The sequence below is a fragment of the Neomonachus schauinslandi genome, chromosome 13 (assembly GCF_002201575.2).
Source record: "Neomonachus schauinslandi chromosome 13, ASM220157v2, whole genome shotgun sequence".
NCBI lineage: Eukaryota > Metazoa > Chordata > Mammalia > Carnivora > Phocidae > Neomonachus > Neomonachus schauinslandi.
Window position 1 is genome coordinate 81,986,429 of NC_058415.1, and position 22,188 is coordinate 82,008,616.

The window sequence follows — 22,188 nt, forward strand, 5'->3', positions numbered from 1 at the left end:
AATCAAGGAAATGATTATCAGAAAGTCAGGAATGGTTAGTAGTTCATGGGGCAGGGAGGTGATATGGAGAGATAAACAGATACTTTCTGAGAAGCTAACAATGTTTCTTAAGGATGGTGACTGCATGTAATTTTTTAATCATTATTTTCTAAATGATATGTTTTATACTTTTCTGTATACATACTATAACAAAATTTGGGAGAAAAAAAAGTGTTCATCTGCATCAAATGTGGCTAGTCGGCTAAGATGAGGACTGAAAACTAACTGCTGAGGGCAGTAACATGAAAGTCACAACAAAGACTTTGGTAGAGTGGTGAGGAAGAAAGGCTGATTAGAGTAAGTTCTTTTAAAAGTGAAGAAAAGGAGAAAGAATAGGCCACTCCTTCCAAAAGTACTGCTTATAAAGGGGAGGAGAGAATGGGACTCTGTTGGAGGGAACTGCAGAATTGGGGACGGGGGGGAGAGTTTGGTTTCATCTTTCAATTTTTTTTTTTTAAGATTTTATTTATTTATTTGAGGTAGGGGGAGAGAGCACAAGCCAGGGGAGGGAGAGGGAGAAGCAGACTGCTGCTGAGCAGAGAGCCCAATGTAGGGCTCAATCCCAGGACCCTGAGATCATAACCTGAGCTGAAAGCAGATGCTTAACCAACTGAGCCACCCAGGCGCCCCTGGTTTCATCGTTCAAATGGGAGGCATTACAGCAAGTTTTTATGGTGATGAGAATGATCCAGTAGGAAGGGAGGAGTTGATGCTGGTGAGAAAAGAGAGAACTGCTGGAATAATGTCCACTTGTAGACAAGTAGAAAGATTGGTCTTAAGAGCCTGGATAGTCTATCACAGTCAAGGGAGTTTATCCAAATACATGAATCCTTTGAGCAAACAAGATCATCAGATGAGAGTGAAGTGTTGGAAGAGGAAGTATGAAATGAGAAAAGGTGTAAAACAGTTATCTACAAAAACTGGAGAACTCTAGAACTTACAGAAGGATTGTTAGACAACACGAAGGGTCTACTTAAGGTTATTTACACCTGAGACCTAAAGGGAAAAGTCAAGATGATTGTATTTTTCCTCCAACGATGTTCAACAGCCTGGTCTAGGTGCAGAATTGGATTTTCCCAGAGTTAGAATTGTGCCAGAAACAGAGGATCGAGGAAGTGAAGGCATGTGCTAGGGAATGATGATGATGATGGACCATGGAATACAATCAGAGAAGGGACAGAAGAGAGAACATGGAGAAGGTGAGAGACTATGAAAAGGTAACAGAATCAGTGGTGAGGCTCAAGAACTGGAGTAAGGGTAATAGAGAATGATGACAAGAGGCAGTTAGAAGTGGGATTCTTAAAAATAAGATTATGGAGAGGGTAGAGTTACTCAAGGCAGGTCTAGGGTACGTTCACAGTATGGGTAACTGAGGTAGGATAGAAGACAAAATATTTGTGGAAGAAGAAACAAAGGAATTAAGAAGTCAAAAGTTTGGGGAAAAAAATCATCTGAGTGCATAATGAAATCACCAAGAATTACAAGAATAAAGTTTAAATGCCAATGTCAGGAAGCTAGGTGCTAAAAACATGAAGATATGAGGAAGAATGCCAAAGGGTCTGGAGGCAATGGCCATGGTCCCCTCCTCCTATAGCTAAGGCACAGATGGGTAAGTGACTTGCCCAGCTCATGCAGCCAGTAACTGATAGTGCTTGAATGGAAACACTGACAGTCTGGTTCTTTTTTAAGCTATAAATTGACAGATCAACAGTTCCCTAACTTAAAGTTAAACAACAACAACAACAAAAAAAAACCTAAGCCACACTACAGTAGATATACTTTTTCTTCTAGTGAAAGAAAATATAAAAAAACCAAAAGAGCTGCTATGAATTCAATGATTCAAACAAATTTTTTCTATACTAATCACAAGAATCTCTATAAATATTTGAAAATTTTATTCAATCCACAGACAGTGCTTAATGTCACATGGCTATGTGAATCCTTTTCAAAAAATCTTTGCCCCCCGCCCCCAAAATCTTTGCTGCTGTGTGAGCACCCTCTGGAATAAGGTGGCTTTCATTCCACAAATACTTATTGAGCATCAGTTTTTAAGCTATATAGTAGGATCTGGAGAATTCCTTATCCCTGAGAAGTTAGGCAGTGATTCTCAAATTTTTATTTTATTTTAAAGATTTTATTTATTTATTTGACAGAGAGAGAGAGACAGCGAGAGAGGGAACACAAGCAGGGGGAGTGGGAGAGGGAGAAGCAGGCTTCCCACTGAGCAGGGAGCCTGATGCGGGGCTCGACCCCAGGACCCTGGGATCATGACCCGAGCCAAAGGCAGACGCCCAACAACTGAGCCATCCAGGTGCCCCTATTTTATTTTTTATTTTTTAAAGATTTTACTTACTTGAGAGAGAGAGAGAGTATGAGCAGGGAGAATGGCAGAGGGAGAAGGAGAAGCAGGCTCCCCACTGAGCAGGGAGCCCGACACGAGGCTCGATCCCAGGGTCCTGGAATCATGACCTGAGCTGAAGGCAGACGCTCAACCAACTGTGCCACCCAGGCACCCCTCAAATTTTTAATCTCAGGACCACTTTATCCTCTTAAAAAATTACTGAACACTCAAAGAGCTTTATTTTTTGGGTAATATCAATATTTATCATATTAGAAATTAAAACAATTTTAATACAGGATTACACAAAAAAACATTCCATTAGCCAGAGTGATAATGCTATCACATGTCACATGCAGCCTCTGGAAAACTGTACACTCATGAGACAAAGAATGGAAAAGACAAAAAAAAAAAAAAAGCCTTAGTATTATTATGAAATAGTTTTGGTTTTGTGGACTCCCTGAAAAGTCTGTTAACCCACTGGAATTCTGTCGTCTAAATAAATAGATTGAGCCATCGCACTATTTTTATCATATAAAAATTATTAGAATAATATCCATTGTGGGAGATGGGCTGAGTCCCAGGTGAAGAATAACTTATGTTAAACATCCCACTTTCTAGCATAACAGGAGATAAGGGAAGGGGGGAAAACATGTACTGTGCACAATGAGGTGAGTAAGTGATTCACATCGGAGTATCTGCTGTAATCCAGACACTGAGTTAGGCATTTTAATCTGACATCAGCCAATAAAGTGGGGGTTATATCCCCACAGAGAGAGATGAACCCATTGCTCAAGGCCTAAAGCTAGTAAGTAGTGGAGCTTTGACTGGAACCAACCGAGGTCATACTGACCCCAAAGCCTGTGCTCTGTCTGTTGAAACTGTGAGTTCAGACAGACTAGGTCAAATCCAATAGTTCTGAATTTTCCAGTATGCTTTTCTCCTCCTCTAGATCTCTTTCTTAGTTACATAACACTTCCAAGCATGACAAAGATCTAACTGGTCAGTGACTATGATAACATCTATTCTCAGCTTACGGCTCATCTTTTCCCCTTCGACCACCAGTTCTCAAAGTGTGGTCTCTAAATCTGTTCAGTAAACTGGATAGATTGGAATCTGGCCAATGTAGCTAAGTGAGTTTGTCACTACTAAGAATAAACGGTAGTAAGCTGATGTTACCGATGAGAGAGAAGAGAAGAAAGTCAGAAGAAAAGCAATACACAACTTGGATTAACAATAAAGTTCGCTCCACTCTAACAAGAGATGCAGTCCATGACCATTTCCACCACTGCCCACGTCCACCCCCAATAAAACACTCACCTTCTTTATCAGTAACTGACCAGGAATATTTCTGAAAAGGCTTACTAGATGGAAGGGGGTCCATCTCCAGCACTTTATAAATCTGGCCAAAGGCTGATAGTCTGAGTGCATGCTAAAGAACAAAAGATTTATTTATTCAAATTTCAATGGCCATTCATAAAGCCTTTAGTACAAGTAACTAAAAAGACATTCATTAAATGTTATGCTTATGATGGCAAAAGTCCTTAATAACAGACAAGAAAAAAAGTGTTTAAATGGAATGATTCAGAAAATGAAGATATGATCTTTCTCTAAACAGATCATTGTGACACGTCCCATCTTTTACCTGTGCGCTGTGGGTAATATCTTCTTTTTGCTGGATGGTCATATAGCTGAGAGCATCTGTTGGGTCTCGCTCACAAGGATCATGTAGACCAGGACCCCCTTTGGCAAAGGCAAAAGAAAAACACAAGCACGACTTAGAACTGAGTTTAGAATTCCATGAACTAACACAAAAGAGAGAAAAGAATGGAGAGAAAAAGAAAAACAAAAACAAAAACTGAGGAACTAGGTTAAAAGTCTGCTCAATTAAATGGAATAAAAAGGACTCTCTCATTTTCAATATGTTAACACTTAAATGTCCTTATTTTACTGGAAGTCACGTGCGTATCTAAGGACAAAATTGGGTCTTACTCTGAGAATTTAGAAATAGCGTGATGAACCATCCCAGATCTTTAAAGGGATTACATATGTAAAATAAGACCAAATTTAATTTTTCCAAATTAAACACCAGACTGCAAACAGAATGAACTTCATACATTTTAACCAAACATCTACATTTTCAAATTCAGAGCTCTAGGTAAAGCAAATTCATAGCAGACACAATATCTTATTAGTACCTTTTATGTTAGTACATATAAAACATAAATTACAGTTATTGAAAGAGAGAGTTTTATAGCACTTTTCCAACATTCAAACATTCTAGTTGCTAACATTCCAAGCAAAACAACACCTACGCATCATTTTCCTGTGCAGAGGACAAATTTAGCACATATTCAGAAAAATAAACTAAAATGAAATGTTTCTGATTCTTCTGCCTCCAGAGTTTGAAACCCTTACCAGGAAGTAGTATTCCAGATGCCAAACACTCCATTACTCGTCTCAAGGCCTCCCCAGCGCCCAAAGGTCTATTACAAGTACCTATAGACTTTTCACATATAAGCTCTAGTGGCTAGAAGATATTAAATTACAAATTAGTACATGCACCAAGTGTTAAAAGGATTCCAGTTAAATGTGAGCTGACATTTCTAACTACAATGGAGGCCAAAAAGGTGAAAGTCAATTTAATATTTAGGGCCCAATTAAACTTTTCCTGCTTGATTATCAACTTTTATCCCAGCCAGAGTTTTTAAATCAATCATTTTTGAGGTAACATATTCAGAAGACATTTTGTTACAAAAACTTTGTTTTTGGTTACCCTGAAAGGATCACTTAAGAAACTGTGGTCACCTAGTTGATTTAACAAGGATTTAACAAGCTTTTGTCTACGTTAGTAATAGCTAATTAACTAATCAATGTTCAAAACCAGCCCACCTATCTCCTACTTAACCTAGGAAGCACTCAAACCACCTACAACTTCACTTCAGACAGCCTGTCCCAAGTACTACAATTAGAATAAACGAAAGACCAAATCTCCATAGTTAATAAACTAAATAAACTAAAACCTCATGTACTATATCAAAGTAATAATTGTTAGATTAATCTAAAATGACCCTTACAGCTTTATTTGTTTTATAACGCTCTTCACTGTGGTCTTGACTGGGCCAAGCATAATAATTTCCAAATGAAATAAGTTTTGCAATATACATTATAAACGACGTCCAAAATTGTGTCAAGCGTACTATTTGCCTGACTTTCCTTACTAAAACAAACTTATATCAAAGTGTCTACACTCAAAGATAAAGAAAAAGAGGATATGGGAGCCATATACAGGCATATCAGGTAATTTATATTTTAAATGGAAGTAGCCCTGAAAGAGAAATGTGCCATTTAAGGAGGCTTTCACGGGCAGTAGGTGAATAGTAATCAACCATCAGTACAGAGTAAAGTGCAAGAAGACAGTCACTTCTAACAGGTATAGAACCTTTTTGTCAGAAAAATATCTCAGGCTCTGTAATATGAATATGATGAGGTAGAAGAGACAGGTTATATGTGTAAAAAAAGTATATAAAAAGATGTACAATTTTTTTCTAGAGAATAGATAATGCACACCTAACTCAGAATGTAGCCATTTTACAGTAACAAGTAATTTCTACAGGATTTCCTCTGACTATGGCTACAGAACTTGCTTTTAACCATAAGTACTTACCCATCCTTTTAATGGTGCCCATGTGGGAACTCTGTTGCACAAATCACGCAGAATGCGGAGGACAATTACACATGATTTTAATCCGTTTGCCCTTGCCTAAAACAAACAAAATGATTCCAATACCCCTGTTGAAATCCAGTCTTCATTTTAAGCACACGGATCATGGATAGGTTCTTTAAAGTGAATACTAATTAGCCACTCATTCATTAGTTGTCAAGCAAACCAAAAAATTAAGTTATTAAAAGCAGTAAAAATGTAGTTTAGAAAGACAAATTTTAAAGTAAAGGAAGCATATTACTAAAATAGCTTTCATAGCCTCATGGCAATCCCACTCTGGGCAACCATCTATCTATCTTATCTTCCAGCTTTTCTCATCCCTGTTTGTATTTTATAAGCCATCATTTGAAATTCAGAGTACTAAGACAAAAAAGATTATACGATAATTAAACATCATTAACTGTAGCAGAAGCTATACTCTGCACCTTACCTAAATTAACTCATATACTCCTACAATAACCCTATAAGATAGAAAGCACCCCCATTTTATACATTACGTGCACAGAAACCATTAAGTGGCAGGTGTTCCAAATGAAGCCTGCACAAGGTTACAGTAACAATAAAATAATAAAAAGCCAACCTGAAACCATTTGGCATGTCGAAGAGACGCCAAGGCGTTCAGGCATTTCTGCCTGTCCAATAAGTCCGGAGGATCTTTCAACGCAACCTTTTCTAATAGGAAAATGGGATAAAGAAAGACAGATACAATTTGACCAAGGGTTTCCTGTCAAATTACCAAACAATAAAAATTAAAAGAAGAGCAGCATCTGAGTGAACTAATAAGACTCCCAGAAGATTTTACGATTTGGCTTTGTTTTTGTTGCTTTCTTCTTAAATTACGTGCACGATGATTACTTCAGTAAACAGTCATCAGAGCCGTTCTGTGCACAGGTACAAGAGGAGTACAAAAGCATTTATTCAGTAAACAAATACGTGACCGATGCTACATACAATCTGGGATCTTATTAAGCATGTGTATAACATTACAGGGGCACAAAATAGGTACACAGCACTTTTGCCTTTGGCAGGGCACAGAGAGCACAAATCTGGGACCAGGAGCAATAACGATTTTCCTTTACAGAAGAATTGCTGATCAGTTCTTGAGGGAAACTGGGGCTCTTTTATGTAAATAATTTGGGATTTACTAAGAATACACTGAATATAATTTTTTTTACACCTAAATAAACTCATCCAGCAAGATAACCCTTAATAGAAACTTTGCTCCACTGATGAGAACTCTTCAAGCAGCACCTTAAATTCTCTCATTATTTCTTTTCTAAAACAAAATTATTAGAACTACAAAAATGAAGTACATTGGAACATTTCAAGTTTTATCTACCTTAAAAAAGGGGGGGGGCAGCAAAGAATACTATCTAATTACAGTTATCTGACTTGCCTTTACATTTTAAAGTTGGATTAGATGGCCCAGAGCAGCAAAAGAATTCAAACACGAGATTAATGATAAATATCCATATTTGAGAAGATGTCACAGGATTCTAAATCCACGTTTGGATCGCCAAATTTATATCTCCTCTAAACTCCTAGGAAGTAGGTTTTTAAGCAATATTTGGTGCAATATTTATAATGCATAACATACAAATACTTCCTGAGGAATAATTCTTTGTCTAATCCATTTAAGTCAGATTCACCATTCTCTTGTAAGAACTCTTAGATGTAGGAGAGTCCACCCAACACTTCTTCCTAGTATAATCCTAACAGTCACAGAAAGTAGTATGTTTGTGTGGGCCAAGTGATACATTGTAAATATTTTTAAATGGGAGACAAGATCACTGATACCTTTTGGATTCCTCAGCTATAAGATTCTATTAAGGCAACTACACTGTAATATTCTAATTGACAGAATGCCATTAACTAAAACCAAAGGCATAATGCCCAACAGAAAACAAATCTATGAAAGAACAAACTGTGGCTCTCTATTGGCTGTTAACGCTCTAAAGGCTGAAGTGCTACACACTTATTTTCTGACCAGGTGAGCTCTACAGCAGATATTTGCATTGGTTCACATTAACCTCTGCCCACAAATTCAAAACACAGGGTCTCATTTCATTGCCCCTTTTTACTCATAAAATGGGAAGCCTCAAAAAAAAAACCTATTAATGTAATTTATAAACATAGATATACTATGAATATGTAGCCATATCCTATGGGTATTTACTTCACAGATGATCTAGTTCCTAGATTTGCTTAATTCTGTCTCTTTCTAATACCATAAAACATAAATTAACTCATTTTAATGTTTTTATATCAAAATGCTCAACTGTGGTCAATACAAGCATCTGTGTAAAGCTCATGTACCAGATAAAACAAACTACTATAAATGAATGATTAGAATCTCTTAAAAGTTAGACATGACAAAGGTTGACTGACTGCTAAGTAATGTAATCTCAAGAAAAAACATGGAATGTACTTATTTTTTAAGACTTTAATCTTCAAGTTAAAAGTAAGGCAAGCTAAGTTTTATTCGATCATCTTAATAGGAGTGTTGGAAAAGTGGGCAACGGAAGACAGGCGTGAGTCAGAGGAAGTTTGCATAGGAAAAGACAAGGCAAACCAAAGCTCTTTTTGAGCTTTCTGGTACTTTTGCCCAGTGGTCGCAGTTTGTAAATAACATCTTATGCTCATTGCAACACAGATATTTTTAAAGGGGGACAACAGCAAAAATATTTAGATAAATTCTTTCATCCCCAAGGTCAGATTTTAATCACAAACTCTTATTAAAAAAAAAAAAAACAGACATCATCTTGTTACAGACAGTCAACATTTGGAGGCAGTAGATTTTGCTAAAAAGAGATGAAAGGCACAGGCAGTGAACAGAAAAGAAGGCTTGCACTGGACTCCCTTTACATCACCACCAGAATGGCCATGTTTCTTCATGCTCTCATAGTCAAAAAAGTCCAAAGATCCAGAATGTTTCAATATTCGTGAGGTGGGAAACAGCAGAGGAAATGTACTAACTCATCTCATTTTATCTTCTTCAAAGTGTCTTATTTTAAAACAATATAAATTCACACCACACTGCAGTGCTACTTATAAGCCCTGCTTGCCTATTTGCTTTATATAAAAATAACAGTTTTATGGGGCACCTGGTGGAAAAACAATGCTACTTCTCATAGTAAAACCTCAGGCTTAACATTTCTGTATGAACTTTAACATAGGTGTTTCAATTTTGTTGGAGAAGCAAAACTTTTCTGATAAAAAGACATCTGGAGTCTTTAAATTAGAAACGATGGAACTGTGAGCCATTTCATTTTCCTATGGTGACCAGTAAAACAGATGAGAAACAGCAGAGGGGATAGGCTTGGGGAGTGACAAAAAAGCCAAAAGCAAAGAAAAACAGCTTTTAAAAATTTATTGCTCAGTAACCTGGCATCAGGGCATGAAGGCACATAAAACGTTCTGAACAATGGAAGCACTGGAAGACAAGTCTACTATGCCTAACTTTGCTTATTTGGTTAGAGGTTAGATCAGTGACCAGAAACACACCGTACTGCAGGAAATGTTGGTCAGTTTCTCTCAGTCCCTTTACACGTAAGCTAGCTCTCTGTTAACAAAACACTAGCCTGGAGATGGGGTGGGGAAAAGCCAGAACATGACTGTGTTAAATCAAAGTTATTTGTGAGGAACCTGGGCCCTTCAAAGGTAAAATAACCGAGCAGGGTTATCAGAAAGGCCTCCTTGACAATCTGGATGTAGTTGAGCTACTGAATTCATGCTGACAGAATTTTCTAGTTAGCCTGAAGATACCTGGCAGCCCCTTCTCTCAATTCCTCGAAGCTTTGTGAAGAGCAGATACTAGGCACCAAGCCACTGTCCATGCAAAACATCAGGCCACAAAAATGTGGACAGGTAAATGTAGCACTAAGGTAGAACAGAGAGAGCACTGTTTTCCTAATTTATGGTAGAAACATCACTCGATATGACTTTTCTTCAATGCTTCAGTAGGCAGCCGGCCACTGGAAAGATAATGGCTAAAGATTTGCACTGGATAGTGTGGGTCTAGCAGCTGGGGAAGGCAGGAAAATAAAGCCTACTGCATCGTTACAATCCCAGTTGTGATCTCTGGACTAATGCCTTCTGTTTAGCAGGCCTCATGCTAGTAAACTGCCAAGACGCATCAGAAGTTCATACTGGCACCAAGACGTGAAAAGGGACTTTTGGGCAGCTTCTCTGTTGTGAACCCCTAAAAGTCTACCCCAATACTGAGGACAGAGGCTCATCTTAGCCTAAGCCAGAAGAGTTGCTGTGGGTTCCCTATCCACCTGGTTTCGAACTGCACTGTAAATATAATAAATAGCTAACTTACCACCCTCACAGCAAATACACTTCTTAAAACCACAAGCACCAAAAGAAGATGAGACCCTGTAAGGCTGAGAATAACTACATCAGCTAAGAGGCTGCAACACTCATCCTAGAGAGTAATGGGAGCCGACAGCACACTGGACTTAGAGTTGAAGGAGCTGGGTAAAACCTGAGTTTTCCCTCATTTATCAAACAAGGCAGTTATCTACCTCACAGGGCTGTTGTGAAGGTTAAATCATATATGAGAAAATGCTTCTAACACAGTAAGTTATAAAACACTTTAACACAGCTGAATCATCAATATGCATTGCTTGAATATCAAGATGCCCATTGTTAATGCTTCTTACACACCACACAGTCCTATTTAATCAGGTAATGTGCTGGCTCCAAAATTCATTTAACAGATTTTTTTTGGCGGGGGGGGGGTGGGGGGCACAGCACACCTATAGTGTATTAGGTACCATTCTCGGCACCAGGGATAAAGGACATGGGTAGGGAAAAATACACCCACCCCTTGATGAATCAAAAGCTATATAACAAATCAGCTCATTTTAAGCACTGCAGCAAAAACAGTAGTATACTGGTTCTAATACTACACTTCAGTGGATCTTTAAGAGTTTACCTGTGTTTAGGTTCAGCTCCTCAGATCTATCAAGTACACGTTATTCTCACTGTGAACTGAAGGCAGTTTGCATATGTGAGTCTGCACTGGGCGTCCTTTTAGTATAAGCTGAATAAGTGTAACTACCACTATTGAGCAAATACTTTGTGTAGGTATCGTAGAGGTCACATTACATAAACTCTGTCATTTGACCTCAACTTTCTCAAGCATTTCTTATCCACAGTTTAAAATGAAGAAACCTGTCCAAGATCAAACAGCAAGAGTACCTATTGGAGTTAAGAATCGAACACCTAACTGCCAGGCACTAAGTGCTTCTTCTCCTGCACCTTCTTTAGCAGGAAGTATACAGTGATGGGGAATGGTTATTCTACAGGGCCTTCAAGTAAAGGGTTAGAATATGGCAAGAAGACTGACAGCATGGGAGGAATCTTACCTGTGAAAGAGTAAGCAATACCAAAGAGATTCACTATATACTCTGGCCACTGAAAAATTTAAGTAGCGATCTGAATGAATAGTTAGACCTACTCCTGCAGAGACAACCCGAAGGAGTTAAGCGTGATGTTCTCACCTGCCCCAGTCCTCCGGTTCTCCCTGCTTGCAACCACGCTTTTTTCCCTTTTTTAGATTTTACCCAAATATGCAGCAAGTGAAGAGAGGGAGGAGAAAGATGTGAGTGTATACGTACTGTGAAAAGTTGGTTTGTTTTGTGGGGAGGCGAGCTGTTGAGATTCTATAGGAAAATGTCTCCTCAAAGAGAGTTACAATGCATATTTTTTTAAAGATTGAGAAAGAAAAGGAGTGGAGATTTTGAAAAGGGGGCTATCTCCCAGTCTTAGAAATTCCTGGAACCCAAATGAATCCTGTACTTTCACCCCATGCAGCTGAAAATAACTGCATCAAGGTGGGAGGAGTTGTCTGGTAGGAGGAAACAAGTCCTATAGAATCATAAGCCCAGGTCTCAAATGCTCAGTCATGTTGGATCCTAAAAGCTGCTCAGGAATACGCAAAACTGCAGTGCAGATCAAGAAGCATTTTGAAAAAGCCCAGGTTAGACAAAATGCACAAATTGTAAGAGATAACAGTGACTCAACAGGGCTGAGAGGTTAAGGACTATATTTGCAAAACAAATCTTTCCGCCATTCAAAAGGAGAGGAAGTAATATGTTTTACACATTAGCTCCAGGCAGATTCTTTCACCTTATCTGATCCCACACAATACTGTTAATATCAGCTGATAAGACTCAGCTCAAAAAGAGGTCTTGGGATCCTCTAGTAACCCAAACACCTTGAACAGAGACTATTCTACAGTAACTAGTTTTCTAATAAGGGTGCAGTACAGTAAAAATCTGTTTCCAGCTTCTGTGAACAGAAATTGAAGTTACAGAGGCAACAGACCAAGCTTAACGGTATCACAGAAAACTATTACCTAATCCCACGTAAGTATACAAAACCACAGGGAAAAAAGAAGCCTGATGTTCTTGTTAATTTTTTCAAAGAAATAACAGAAGAGATGCCTACAGCTACAAGCAGATGTAGAATTAATCTGGTCTTTGGTGATTTCAGTCTTTTTTTTCATCTCTCTATACTCAAATAATTAATAATACCTATAATTATAACTATCCTTAGAAGTGGTTGGCTTTACACTAGACGGTCAAGTAGAACACAGCTTACCAGAAGTAAGAGAATTATCTTGACACTTCAGAAATCATTTTATAGTTCTACAGTTAATGGTGAACTGTAAAGCTGTTAAAAAAATTAAGCTGCTTAGGATTGGTTCTTCAGAGGTATTAGAGATACTATATATACACAGCAAAAAAAAAAAAAAAGTACTGGCATAAACCCAATTACAGATTGGATGCACTTTAATTTTAAAACTTGAGTCATAATGTGTCTACTTTATATCTGTTGGGCATGGTATAGCTGATTTTAGTTATTCCAAAAAAACTTTTTTTTAAAGGAGTATATCACTTTTATTTATTTATTTATTTATTTTAAAGATTTTATTTATTTGACAGAGAAAGACACAGCGAGAGAGGGAACACAAACGGGGAGTGGGAGAGGGAGAAGCAGACTCCCCGCCGAGCAGGGAGCCCGATGCGGGACTCGATCCAGGGACTCCAGGATCATGACCCGAGCCGAAGGCAGTCGCCTAACCAACTGAGCCACCCAGGCGCCCTTACAGAGTATATCACTTTTACAGAGATTCTATGAGACATGTCTGCCAAAACTCGAAATTTCTCAATCCTAACACCACTAATGTGTCTTTTACTACACCTTTATCATCAATTTGACATAAATTAAGAAACTGACCAGTATTTCTTACTGCACTGGTATTTCAGGTAGGGGAGTAAGTAATGGGACTTGTTGAATGTCTAGTGATGAAAAAACAGCAATCCTAAGGGAGTCCCCACTGGCCCAGATAAGCAACACTGCCTCTAAATTGTCATGACAGAGAAGGGCCAGTTGGTCAAAGGTCTGACACAGGACAAATATCACATGGCAAGTGTTTCTAGGGATAGGAATGAGAGGCAGAAACAAGCTAACTTGACAGGATAAAAACATCAGATAAAGAAGTCCAGCTCCATCATTCCTTCTCAAAGCTGAATACAGATTTCTTACTCTACTTTTATGAGGATGACACTGCCATACAAGAATTCTTTTTAACTTCAGAAGAAGGTTAGTTTAAAGCATTAATTCCCACATATATCATATGCGAAATGTTAACAGGATCACAAACCTCCTAGAAAAAAATTTACTAAAGATTAATTTTTAGAAAACAATCCCCCAGTTTATATCTCTTACATTATAAAACATATTTACACATGCACAATTAGGTAAAGCATAAATCTTACAAGGTTGTAACAGTTATTAGAAGTCAAGAACAATGTACAAATGAGTAACTTGAAACAATGAGTAAATTTGAAAACAATGTTGTTCTGGACCACATTTAATCCTAAAATCAGACCTAAAAGCCAAACTACATAGAATAGCTTGGCTGATACCAATAACAATGTAATAATAGACAAAATAGAACACCATAATAGTATAAAAATTAAAGCAGAGTTAAGACCAACATGATAACCAACAGGTTTCTGAATTAACACATATTTCAAATGTATACATATTTGCAAAATACGGCAATCTTGTAGAAATAAAGCTTTTTAAAATACTACGAGTGGCATAAAACAAATGAAGACAGTTATTTCTTAAAACCATTAAGCATACTGAACATAGCATTCAAGAGAGGTCTTATGCAAAACAAAAATATATACATGTGTACCTCCATCCTTCTTCTCCAATTCGTCCCTAATTAGAGGGGAAGTAAGTATCACCTTCAAAGTTAGCGTGGGCTCTTTTGTATTCCGAATTATAATAGAAGCCTCATCTACGCATTGTTCCACTTGGTATTTCTCTTCTGTGAGTTTCTGAAAGTCACCAAGATTTCAAAAACACCTAATTAATTAGACTAAAATCTCAAAAAATGAATGACTGCCCCTTAGTTTTCAAATGTTATTAACTATTAGTAATACTGGGCTGAAAGAGTAAAGTCTTTAACTAGTTCTTCAGTTTAATTCTCTCTCCTCCCAACTTACCACAACAAATCTTCGTTCTCCACACCTCAAAATGCAACCACATTGTCAACTATCTATGCAATTATTAAACAATCTTTAAAACCATTCTTTCTAATATTTGAAAGTAAAATACCAACAGCATCATTGTGTGATAATGGGTAAAGTGTTGTTCTTAAAATTCTTACAGAGAACTACTGTAGAATAATAAATTGCTGAGAATGTTCTCTAAACCAAATCCCTTTTTGACAGGACTGTCTCAAAAGGAACTCCTACTTGTTAAGGACTTACAAATATAAGATAAATTTATTTTTATATAAGATTATATAGATTTTTAAAGAGAATCAAGTAAGAAAGAATGAGAAAGGATCTCTGCACTGTCACTCACCAGCAAAAAAGTTAGTATAAACAAGTAACTTCCTTTCCCAAAGGATAGGTAGGTCTCACAGATCACTCCAGTGAGACCTATCATTATAGGACAAGTCACCTGACATCCACAGGGAAACATACAGTGCTTCTTTTAGCATATAATTATACACATATAATTTAAGGGCCTTCCACAAAATAATCACCAATTAGAGTCACATATTAAGCTATATTTAATATATTATTATACATTAAACATATAGTTTAATAAGTTATACAGGGTCTTTCTTGGTGGTGAAATTTATATCTATTACCTGACATAAACAGCTGAATGGAAACACTACTAGATCTTTGCATATCAGTGTGCATTAAAAGAACTCAAAGCCATTTTCATAAAAATAGCATTTTACCATTAAACATTTATATCAAAAAAGAGAGCAAAATAGAAAATTCATTATCCTAATTTTGAATAAAGGAAACCAAGGAAAGGAAAGGCCACACAGTCACTGGAAAAACCAGAACTAGAATACAGAGAAAAAGCAGAAGCCTGTTTACATTAAAGATGCCAGCAGAGAATGATTCAAACGAAATTTTCAACTATGCATGCAGATCACCACGGTATGAGTTTTAGGCTAATTAAAAGTGATTCCTGGTTTTGGTCACCCTTATCCCTTGCTCAAGGAAGTTCTAAAATTGACCTAGAAAAGAGTATGTAGAGAAAAGGTATGGTACAGGACGCCTGGGTGGCTCAGTTGGTTAAGCGACTGCCTTCGGCTCAGGTCATGATCCCGGAGTCCTGGGATCGAGTCCCACATGGGCTCCCGGCTCGGCGGGGAGCCTGCTTCTCCCTCTGACCCTCTCCCCTCTCATGCTGTTTCTCTCTCTCTCAAATAAATAAATAAAATCTTTAAAAAAAAAAAAAGAAAAGGTATGGTACAACCAAAATTAATTAAGGTACTTAAATTACTGAAAGTTCTGCTATGGTAAGTGCTCAGGAAAAAGATTTTTAATTCACAAGAAAATAAGATCGTATCATATCAGAAATTGGTTTTCCATACAAACACCAAGAAAACAAGGAGGCAGGGAGTAAAGGTAGAAATCATGCTTAAAATGATTTTCTGTAATATTATTAGTAATAATAATAATGTGTGTATGTATGTATGTGAGCATGTATGTTGGCTTTCTGAGCCAATTACCCAATGGCTAATTTGGGATGGGTATACAATTATGTCCCCATTTTACCTGGATACCTCTACCCAAAAACCTATAGTAATGGATCTAACCATCACACAAAGCAGCTGGTTTCAGGGTTGGATAACTCTATTGGCTATGATAAAGTGAAATACTTTTCTCTTAATGTCTACCACTGGCCTTAAGAGTTCAGCCTCTTTTAACTTCTCTAAGAAGCCCTTCAAAGACCAAAAGATATGTGTCTTTTTTTGGTCTTCTCTTGCCTAAAAAGCCCCAGTCTCTTCAAATTTAAAATGGTTTACACAGATTGCACTTTCTTCTGGGTTCTTCCCTTGAACACTTACTTGCTAGCTCAGTAAGAACATTTTAAAACTGTGGTGCCCAGAAATAAAGACCCTCACCAAGGAGACAAAAAATGTAGAGTTTACACAGTTGTGATCTGCACAGAGAAAGCTCTATTAATGCAGACTGAAATTTGGCCCAATCTCTCATATCAATACTAGAGAAATATGACAGATTTTCAGAATAAGAACTTCAGTTATTTATAGCCCTGGTTCTCAACTCTTTTTCCACCCTGACAGAGCTAAGGAATAGGACCACTCTCATAAGAAACAGGACTCGCTACAGGGAGCAGAAACAGGGGTGAGATGGTTGAAAAGCCTCCATGAATTATTACTTTATCCTAGATTTAAGAGTAACAGTGTTCACTGCAATAAAAGCAGGAATACAGATTACATTTTAAAATGATATAAAAAATAGAAATGAGGAATTTTATCAACATTCTAATAAAAGAAAGTATAGCTAGCCAGAAACTCCTGTTATTGAGCTCACTGTTTTTTAAAAGCTCTATTGGTGGGCCTGGGTGGCTCAGTCGGTTAAGCATCCGACTCTTGATTTCAGCTCAGGTCATGATCTCAGGGTCATGGTACTGAGCCCCACATCGAGCCCTGTGCTTAAGATGCTCTCCCTCACTCTCCCTTTGCCCCCCAACCCCCATTCCCCACCCCCACACAGTCTCTAAAAAAAAAAGCTCTATTATTGTACTCCATGTTGCTCACCACTCTCCCTTCCCAAATGATAACAAAAGGACTTAAAATAATTTTTAGAAGAAATAAATGTAACCTTATGAAAGACCAAAAACATTTCTTCATGAGAACTGAAAATGGAAAAGCCAAATATATGTTCAGTCACTTAGAAAACCATATCTTGAGATCTAAGGCAAAATGAAACTATAATGCTCCAAAAATTAATATAGGGAAATGTGACACTTAAACACAAATTTGAGATAAAAAAGTCAGGGAGATGGTCTTGAAGATCAACTTGAAAGTGTGAAAGAAAAGTATCCAGTAACAAAGCTAATAAAAACAAATTTAGAATTCATATAACTTGGGGGAGAAAGAACCTTGGTAGAAGAAATACAAATAAAAGAAACGAACTAAACAAAAGACAGCATTCAACTCAAAGGACTGTGGGACCCTGAGGGCTGGTATCTATATGACATGGATATAAGGACTAACTGATAAGAAATCATCAAAAAGCTACAATCTGATTATACCACAGACAACACATGTGAAACTGAAAGATGATCACAGCTTTCCAATTAGTAATGCAGCTGGCCCTCGGAGCAGACTGGCAGAGCAGGTCCTAGGGCAGGCACTGCCCCAGACCAACCCACTGTCTTCAGCCCTGAGGAGCCTTCTGCCCTCACAGCATTCTCCAAAAAGCATGCCAACATCAAAATTTTCTAAAAGCATCCAATTGGAAAAAAGGTCTGGAACAAGGAATTAATAGTGACTTTCTATTAACAGAATGAAAGGGTGACTGTTAAATTAACTGAGTTTTCAGTTTTATTATCACCTATGAAAGTTTCTAGTTGTCTATGCTCTTTTTGATCTTTTCTGCATTATACCAACCCTTCTAGGAAGTTTATAAAACTGAGAGACCTAGTCTGAAAAACATGAAGCCTCTCAGCAAGATATACCTGAAAATTGAAGACTGTACCTTAAGAGCCTTCTTAATCTAGTAAATATATCCTGAGTACTAATCATCAGAAGTTTGTTTTAAATGTGATGGATGAGTCACTGACCCAGAGTAGCAGTATTTCCTTTGTCTGCACCTACCCTTTACTATTACCAATTTCTTATTATTAATTTCATCAAGGTCGCTACCTATTTTCACCTTTTTACAAATTCTCCTAGAGGTGCAATTAAACTGTACTCACCTGAATCTGAATAGGAAGATTATCTTTGACTGTATTTAACAGGGTCTCTGTGGGTTTGTCTTTGCACATTAAAACCAGCTCCAAGTCCATATCATCTTTAATCAGCAAGCCTTTTGCAACCAGGCCAATCCTCATTACACCACACAATGTCCGACCACCTTGATCCCTAAAAATAAAAGTCTAAATGATTACTTTTACAACCTATTTCCCAAACTATAACTTAATCATCATTTGGCTCCCTGGATATCCATACGAACTGATAAGGAGTATATAAATCCAGACATCAAAAATTAAGTCTCAGATTTAAGACTAATAAAGTATCTACCTTCCCCAAGGAATCAATAGGGAGCATATTTCATACTACAGATCTTTTAATTCTTTATTACAGCTACAGTGCTTGTTAGTAAAGTCTATACGTACTACATCCCCTTAAACATTTTTTAAAATATTTTTAAACTTCCTCCTCTTATCTTTTTATTAGTAATTAAAGAAATTTGTGAGAAACCTGAACACCAAAGTATACTGAAAAAGAGCACCAGGGTGGAAATCTAAAAGACCTGAACTCTATTCTTACTGGTGCCTGCTGGCTCAGTACCCATAACTGCAAAACAGCTATCAGCTGCATGAGCCTTAGCTCATCCCTTCTAGCTGTATCATTCCAGGAATCCACAAAAGTTTATGGGGAAAGCAGAACAATGTGATAAAACTAAAGAGCTGAGGAAAGAAGGAACAGACCAAAGATAATCTGCCAGTACATGCATTCTAAATCCAGTCGTGGCTAAAAGAACAAACATTCAAAGAACATCACGTCATGAATGGTGCATAAAAATAATGTTAATATCTACCCTTGATTTTAATACTAAAAATTTCTTATCGGTTCATTTCCCTTATCACAAGTGAAAATGTAACTAATCTTAGCAGTCATTCAACAAGTAAGCAAGTGTCTGAGTTTGGAAAGTATACTAAAGGAGATCCAATCTCTCCTGCTCCTGAGGCTCATACTGTAGTAAAGTACAAAAAGTAACCTGCTTAAAAGGGTGAGAAAGTAACATCTGAGAACAAACCGAATGTCACAAACTCTCATTTAAACCTCACAACAAGGGCACCTGGGTGGCTCAGTCTGTTAAGCATCTGCCTTTGGCTCAGGTCATGATCCTGGGGTCCTAGGATGGAGTCCGGCATCAGAATCCCTGCTTAGCAGGGAAACGGCTTCTCCCTCTGCCCCTCCCCACCATGTGTACACGCTCTCTCTCAAAAATAAATAAAATCTTTAAAAAATAAAAAAATAAACCTCACAACAAACTTGCATGTAAAAGACAAGGGATGTCAATCTCAGAAAAGCTAATAAATTGTTCAAGTTCACAGAGAGAGTAAAACGCAAAGACTGGATTCAAACTCAAATTGGTGTGATCACAATGCTCAGGTTCTTTAAATTATTATGGTTGCTTCCCAAGTTCAGGAGAAGGAGAGGTCAAAATTAGAGAGGCCAAGCAAGGCAACCTCAAAGTCTGACTTCAGCAGTCTCGATATGGTTAGAGAGAAAAAAAGGTCATTCTAGCTGGGGCAAAGAATCAGCGGAGTGGAGAAGGAACCAGAGAAAGGATAAGGGAGAGAAACACTGTGGCAGCAGAAACAAGACAGAAGTTATAAATAATCCAGACACTGGTTAAGTGGCTGGCATACCTTAGAGATTCAATAAACATTAAATCAATGAAAAACTATAAAAGGAGGTAGAAGTATAGACAGAAAGAAAAAGGGTTTTAAAGCAAGTGACCCAAATAGAAAATTATTTGATATTAAGAAGAGAGTCCATCACCTTTGATTCTTTCTTCTTCTATATCCCTGTCCTCTCATCTTCTCATTCTCCCAAATCTAGTAATAGTTGATAAATTCTCCCTCCACGATCACCCTCAAACAAATGCCTTCAAACTAGTTTCTGTTCAGGCTCTTATTACGTCTCACCTAGACTACTTCAATAACCATCTCTTCACTGGCTTTGATGAGTAACTTCTGCCATTCCAATCTACTGCATACTACCACTACCAGCATAATCTTCCAAAAGCACTGCATGGATGGCACTGTGCCTATTACTTTCCTAGTGTCCCACTGAACACTTAGGCACTTAGCATCCTGAGAGGCAACTGAGAAGACAAGATGACTTCATCGTTCAAATTCTGGCTCTGCCACTCACTATTGTGACACTGGATAAATTACAAATTACCTGACTCTTTTGAGCTTACTTTCTCATTTGTAAAAAAAAAAGAAATACCTTTCTTACAAGTGGTCCTAAGAACATCATGTAAGTAATGAACTTAGTGCAGATACTGGCATACATGAATAGCTCAATGAACAATAGCTATTAATCCCTAAATGGTCCCTAAGCTTTCTCACACCTAGAACTTTGCAGAGATTTATTTTTTTCTTCCACTTTCAACTGCCTGCCAAAAGCATTCCCATACTCTGAGCCTACCGCAAATGCTACTTCCTTCATAAAATTTTTTTAATCCCCAGAACCAGCATATAATCTCTCCCTGCTCTTTCCTTTCACATTTTAGTTACAGGAATTTGAGACAAAGATGCTAAGAAAATTGGATCTGGAGTCCAACAGATGAATATGAATCCTGACCCACCACACATACTCATTCACTGACCTCAAGCAAGTTAAAGTTTGTTAATAATTCTGAGTCACTCTTTTCATATACAAATTTGAAGCAGAAATTCTATAGGTAAAAGGGAGCAGAGGAGGGAATGATAATAACTGAGACTAGCAGGTTTGTTGTAAGATAATGTGAAAAGTAGTCTGCTACAGTAACTGGCATTCAATAAATGGTAGCTATTATTAACTAGCCATTATTACTTATTAAATTCTATGTCATAATTAGGATATATTTGGTCTTATGCAGATGACAGCATGACTGAGCAGAGAAAGGAACTCCTACTTCAGTCCTGAATTTGAATAATGAATTTGAATATAGGATACTGTAAAGCAAACACCCCAAATATAGGGAATTACTTAAAACTGAGAACAGAACCCTAATATTCCTAATAATACATACAAATAGTGGGAACTTTCTTTGACTTTTGAGTCAGTTTGTTAAAAGGTAAAATAAGAGCACACAGGTAAAAGCTGCCTAACAGTGCCTGGCAATAGAAGTTGCTTAATAAATAGAAGCTAGCCCTCACCCATCTTGGTGCCTTCTGTAGTACTTTAGCATACATCAGGAGATCAACCCGTGTCTATTACTGGAAGACAGCTCTGTTCTTAGAAGACGTGCCTGCCTCTGTTTTATACAAAAGAAGGACCCAAACATCCTGCCCTCCTTGAGTTCCGACACATGGGAGGAATCAAGACAAGTGCTCAACCTGGGACAAAGACAGTCTAGAGCACCCACACACAGAGCTATATTTACAAGCCCAAATGGAAGCGTGGAGCACATTATCTTTTAAAAACCTTTAAAATACAGTGACCTGATCCAGTTAAGCAAAAGTCTGCTGGGGCACTTTTCAAAAGTCTGCACAGCCTTAAAAACAAACAACAGGAGTATTAAGAAGGCCTGAATTCCAACGATAAATGAAATTCCACTTAAAAATGGTAAATTTTATGTTATGCCTATTTTATCAAAATTTTTAAAAAAGTTTTCGAAAGGGCATAAACACATTCCAAAGTACGATTTAAATATGGACTGCACAACTATTTAACTTGCACAGGGACTGGGATACACAGAGCCAGATTAATGGATACTACTAATTAACATAAACCTCAAAATTTGACAGTATCTATTTTAAAGCCATCAGATGC

At 37.5% G+C, this 22,188-nt stretch overlaps 1 protein-coding gene across 4 annotated transcripts in view; it reads right to left on the bottom strand.

Annotated features, from left to right (window-relative positions):
* The window catches only part of LOC110581824 (spermatid perinuclear RNA binding protein), a 124,134-nt gene that overhangs the window by 33,115 nt on the left and 68,831 nt on the right, over nt 1-22,188 (bottom strand). For all 4 annotated transcript variants that reach the window (XM_021691720.2, XM_021691719.2, XM_044920693.1 and 1 more), the window contains exons 4-10: nt 18,390-18,555; nt 14,323-14,467; nt 6,682-6,773; nt 6,045-6,140; nt 4,796-4,907; nt 4,023-4,120; nt 3,698-3,809 (exon numbers count right to left, since the gene is read on the bottom strand). In XM_021691720.2, coding sequence (XP_021547395.1) covers nt 3,698-3,809; nt 4,023-4,120; nt 4,796-4,907; nt 6,045-6,140; nt 6,682-6,773; nt 14,323-14,467; nt 18,390-18,555 — 821 coding nt within the window. The remainder of the gene's footprint in view (nt 1-3,697; nt 3,810-4,022; nt 4,121-4,795; nt 4,908-6,044; nt 6,141-6,681; nt 6,774-14,322; nt 14,468-18,389; nt 18,556-22,188) is intronic.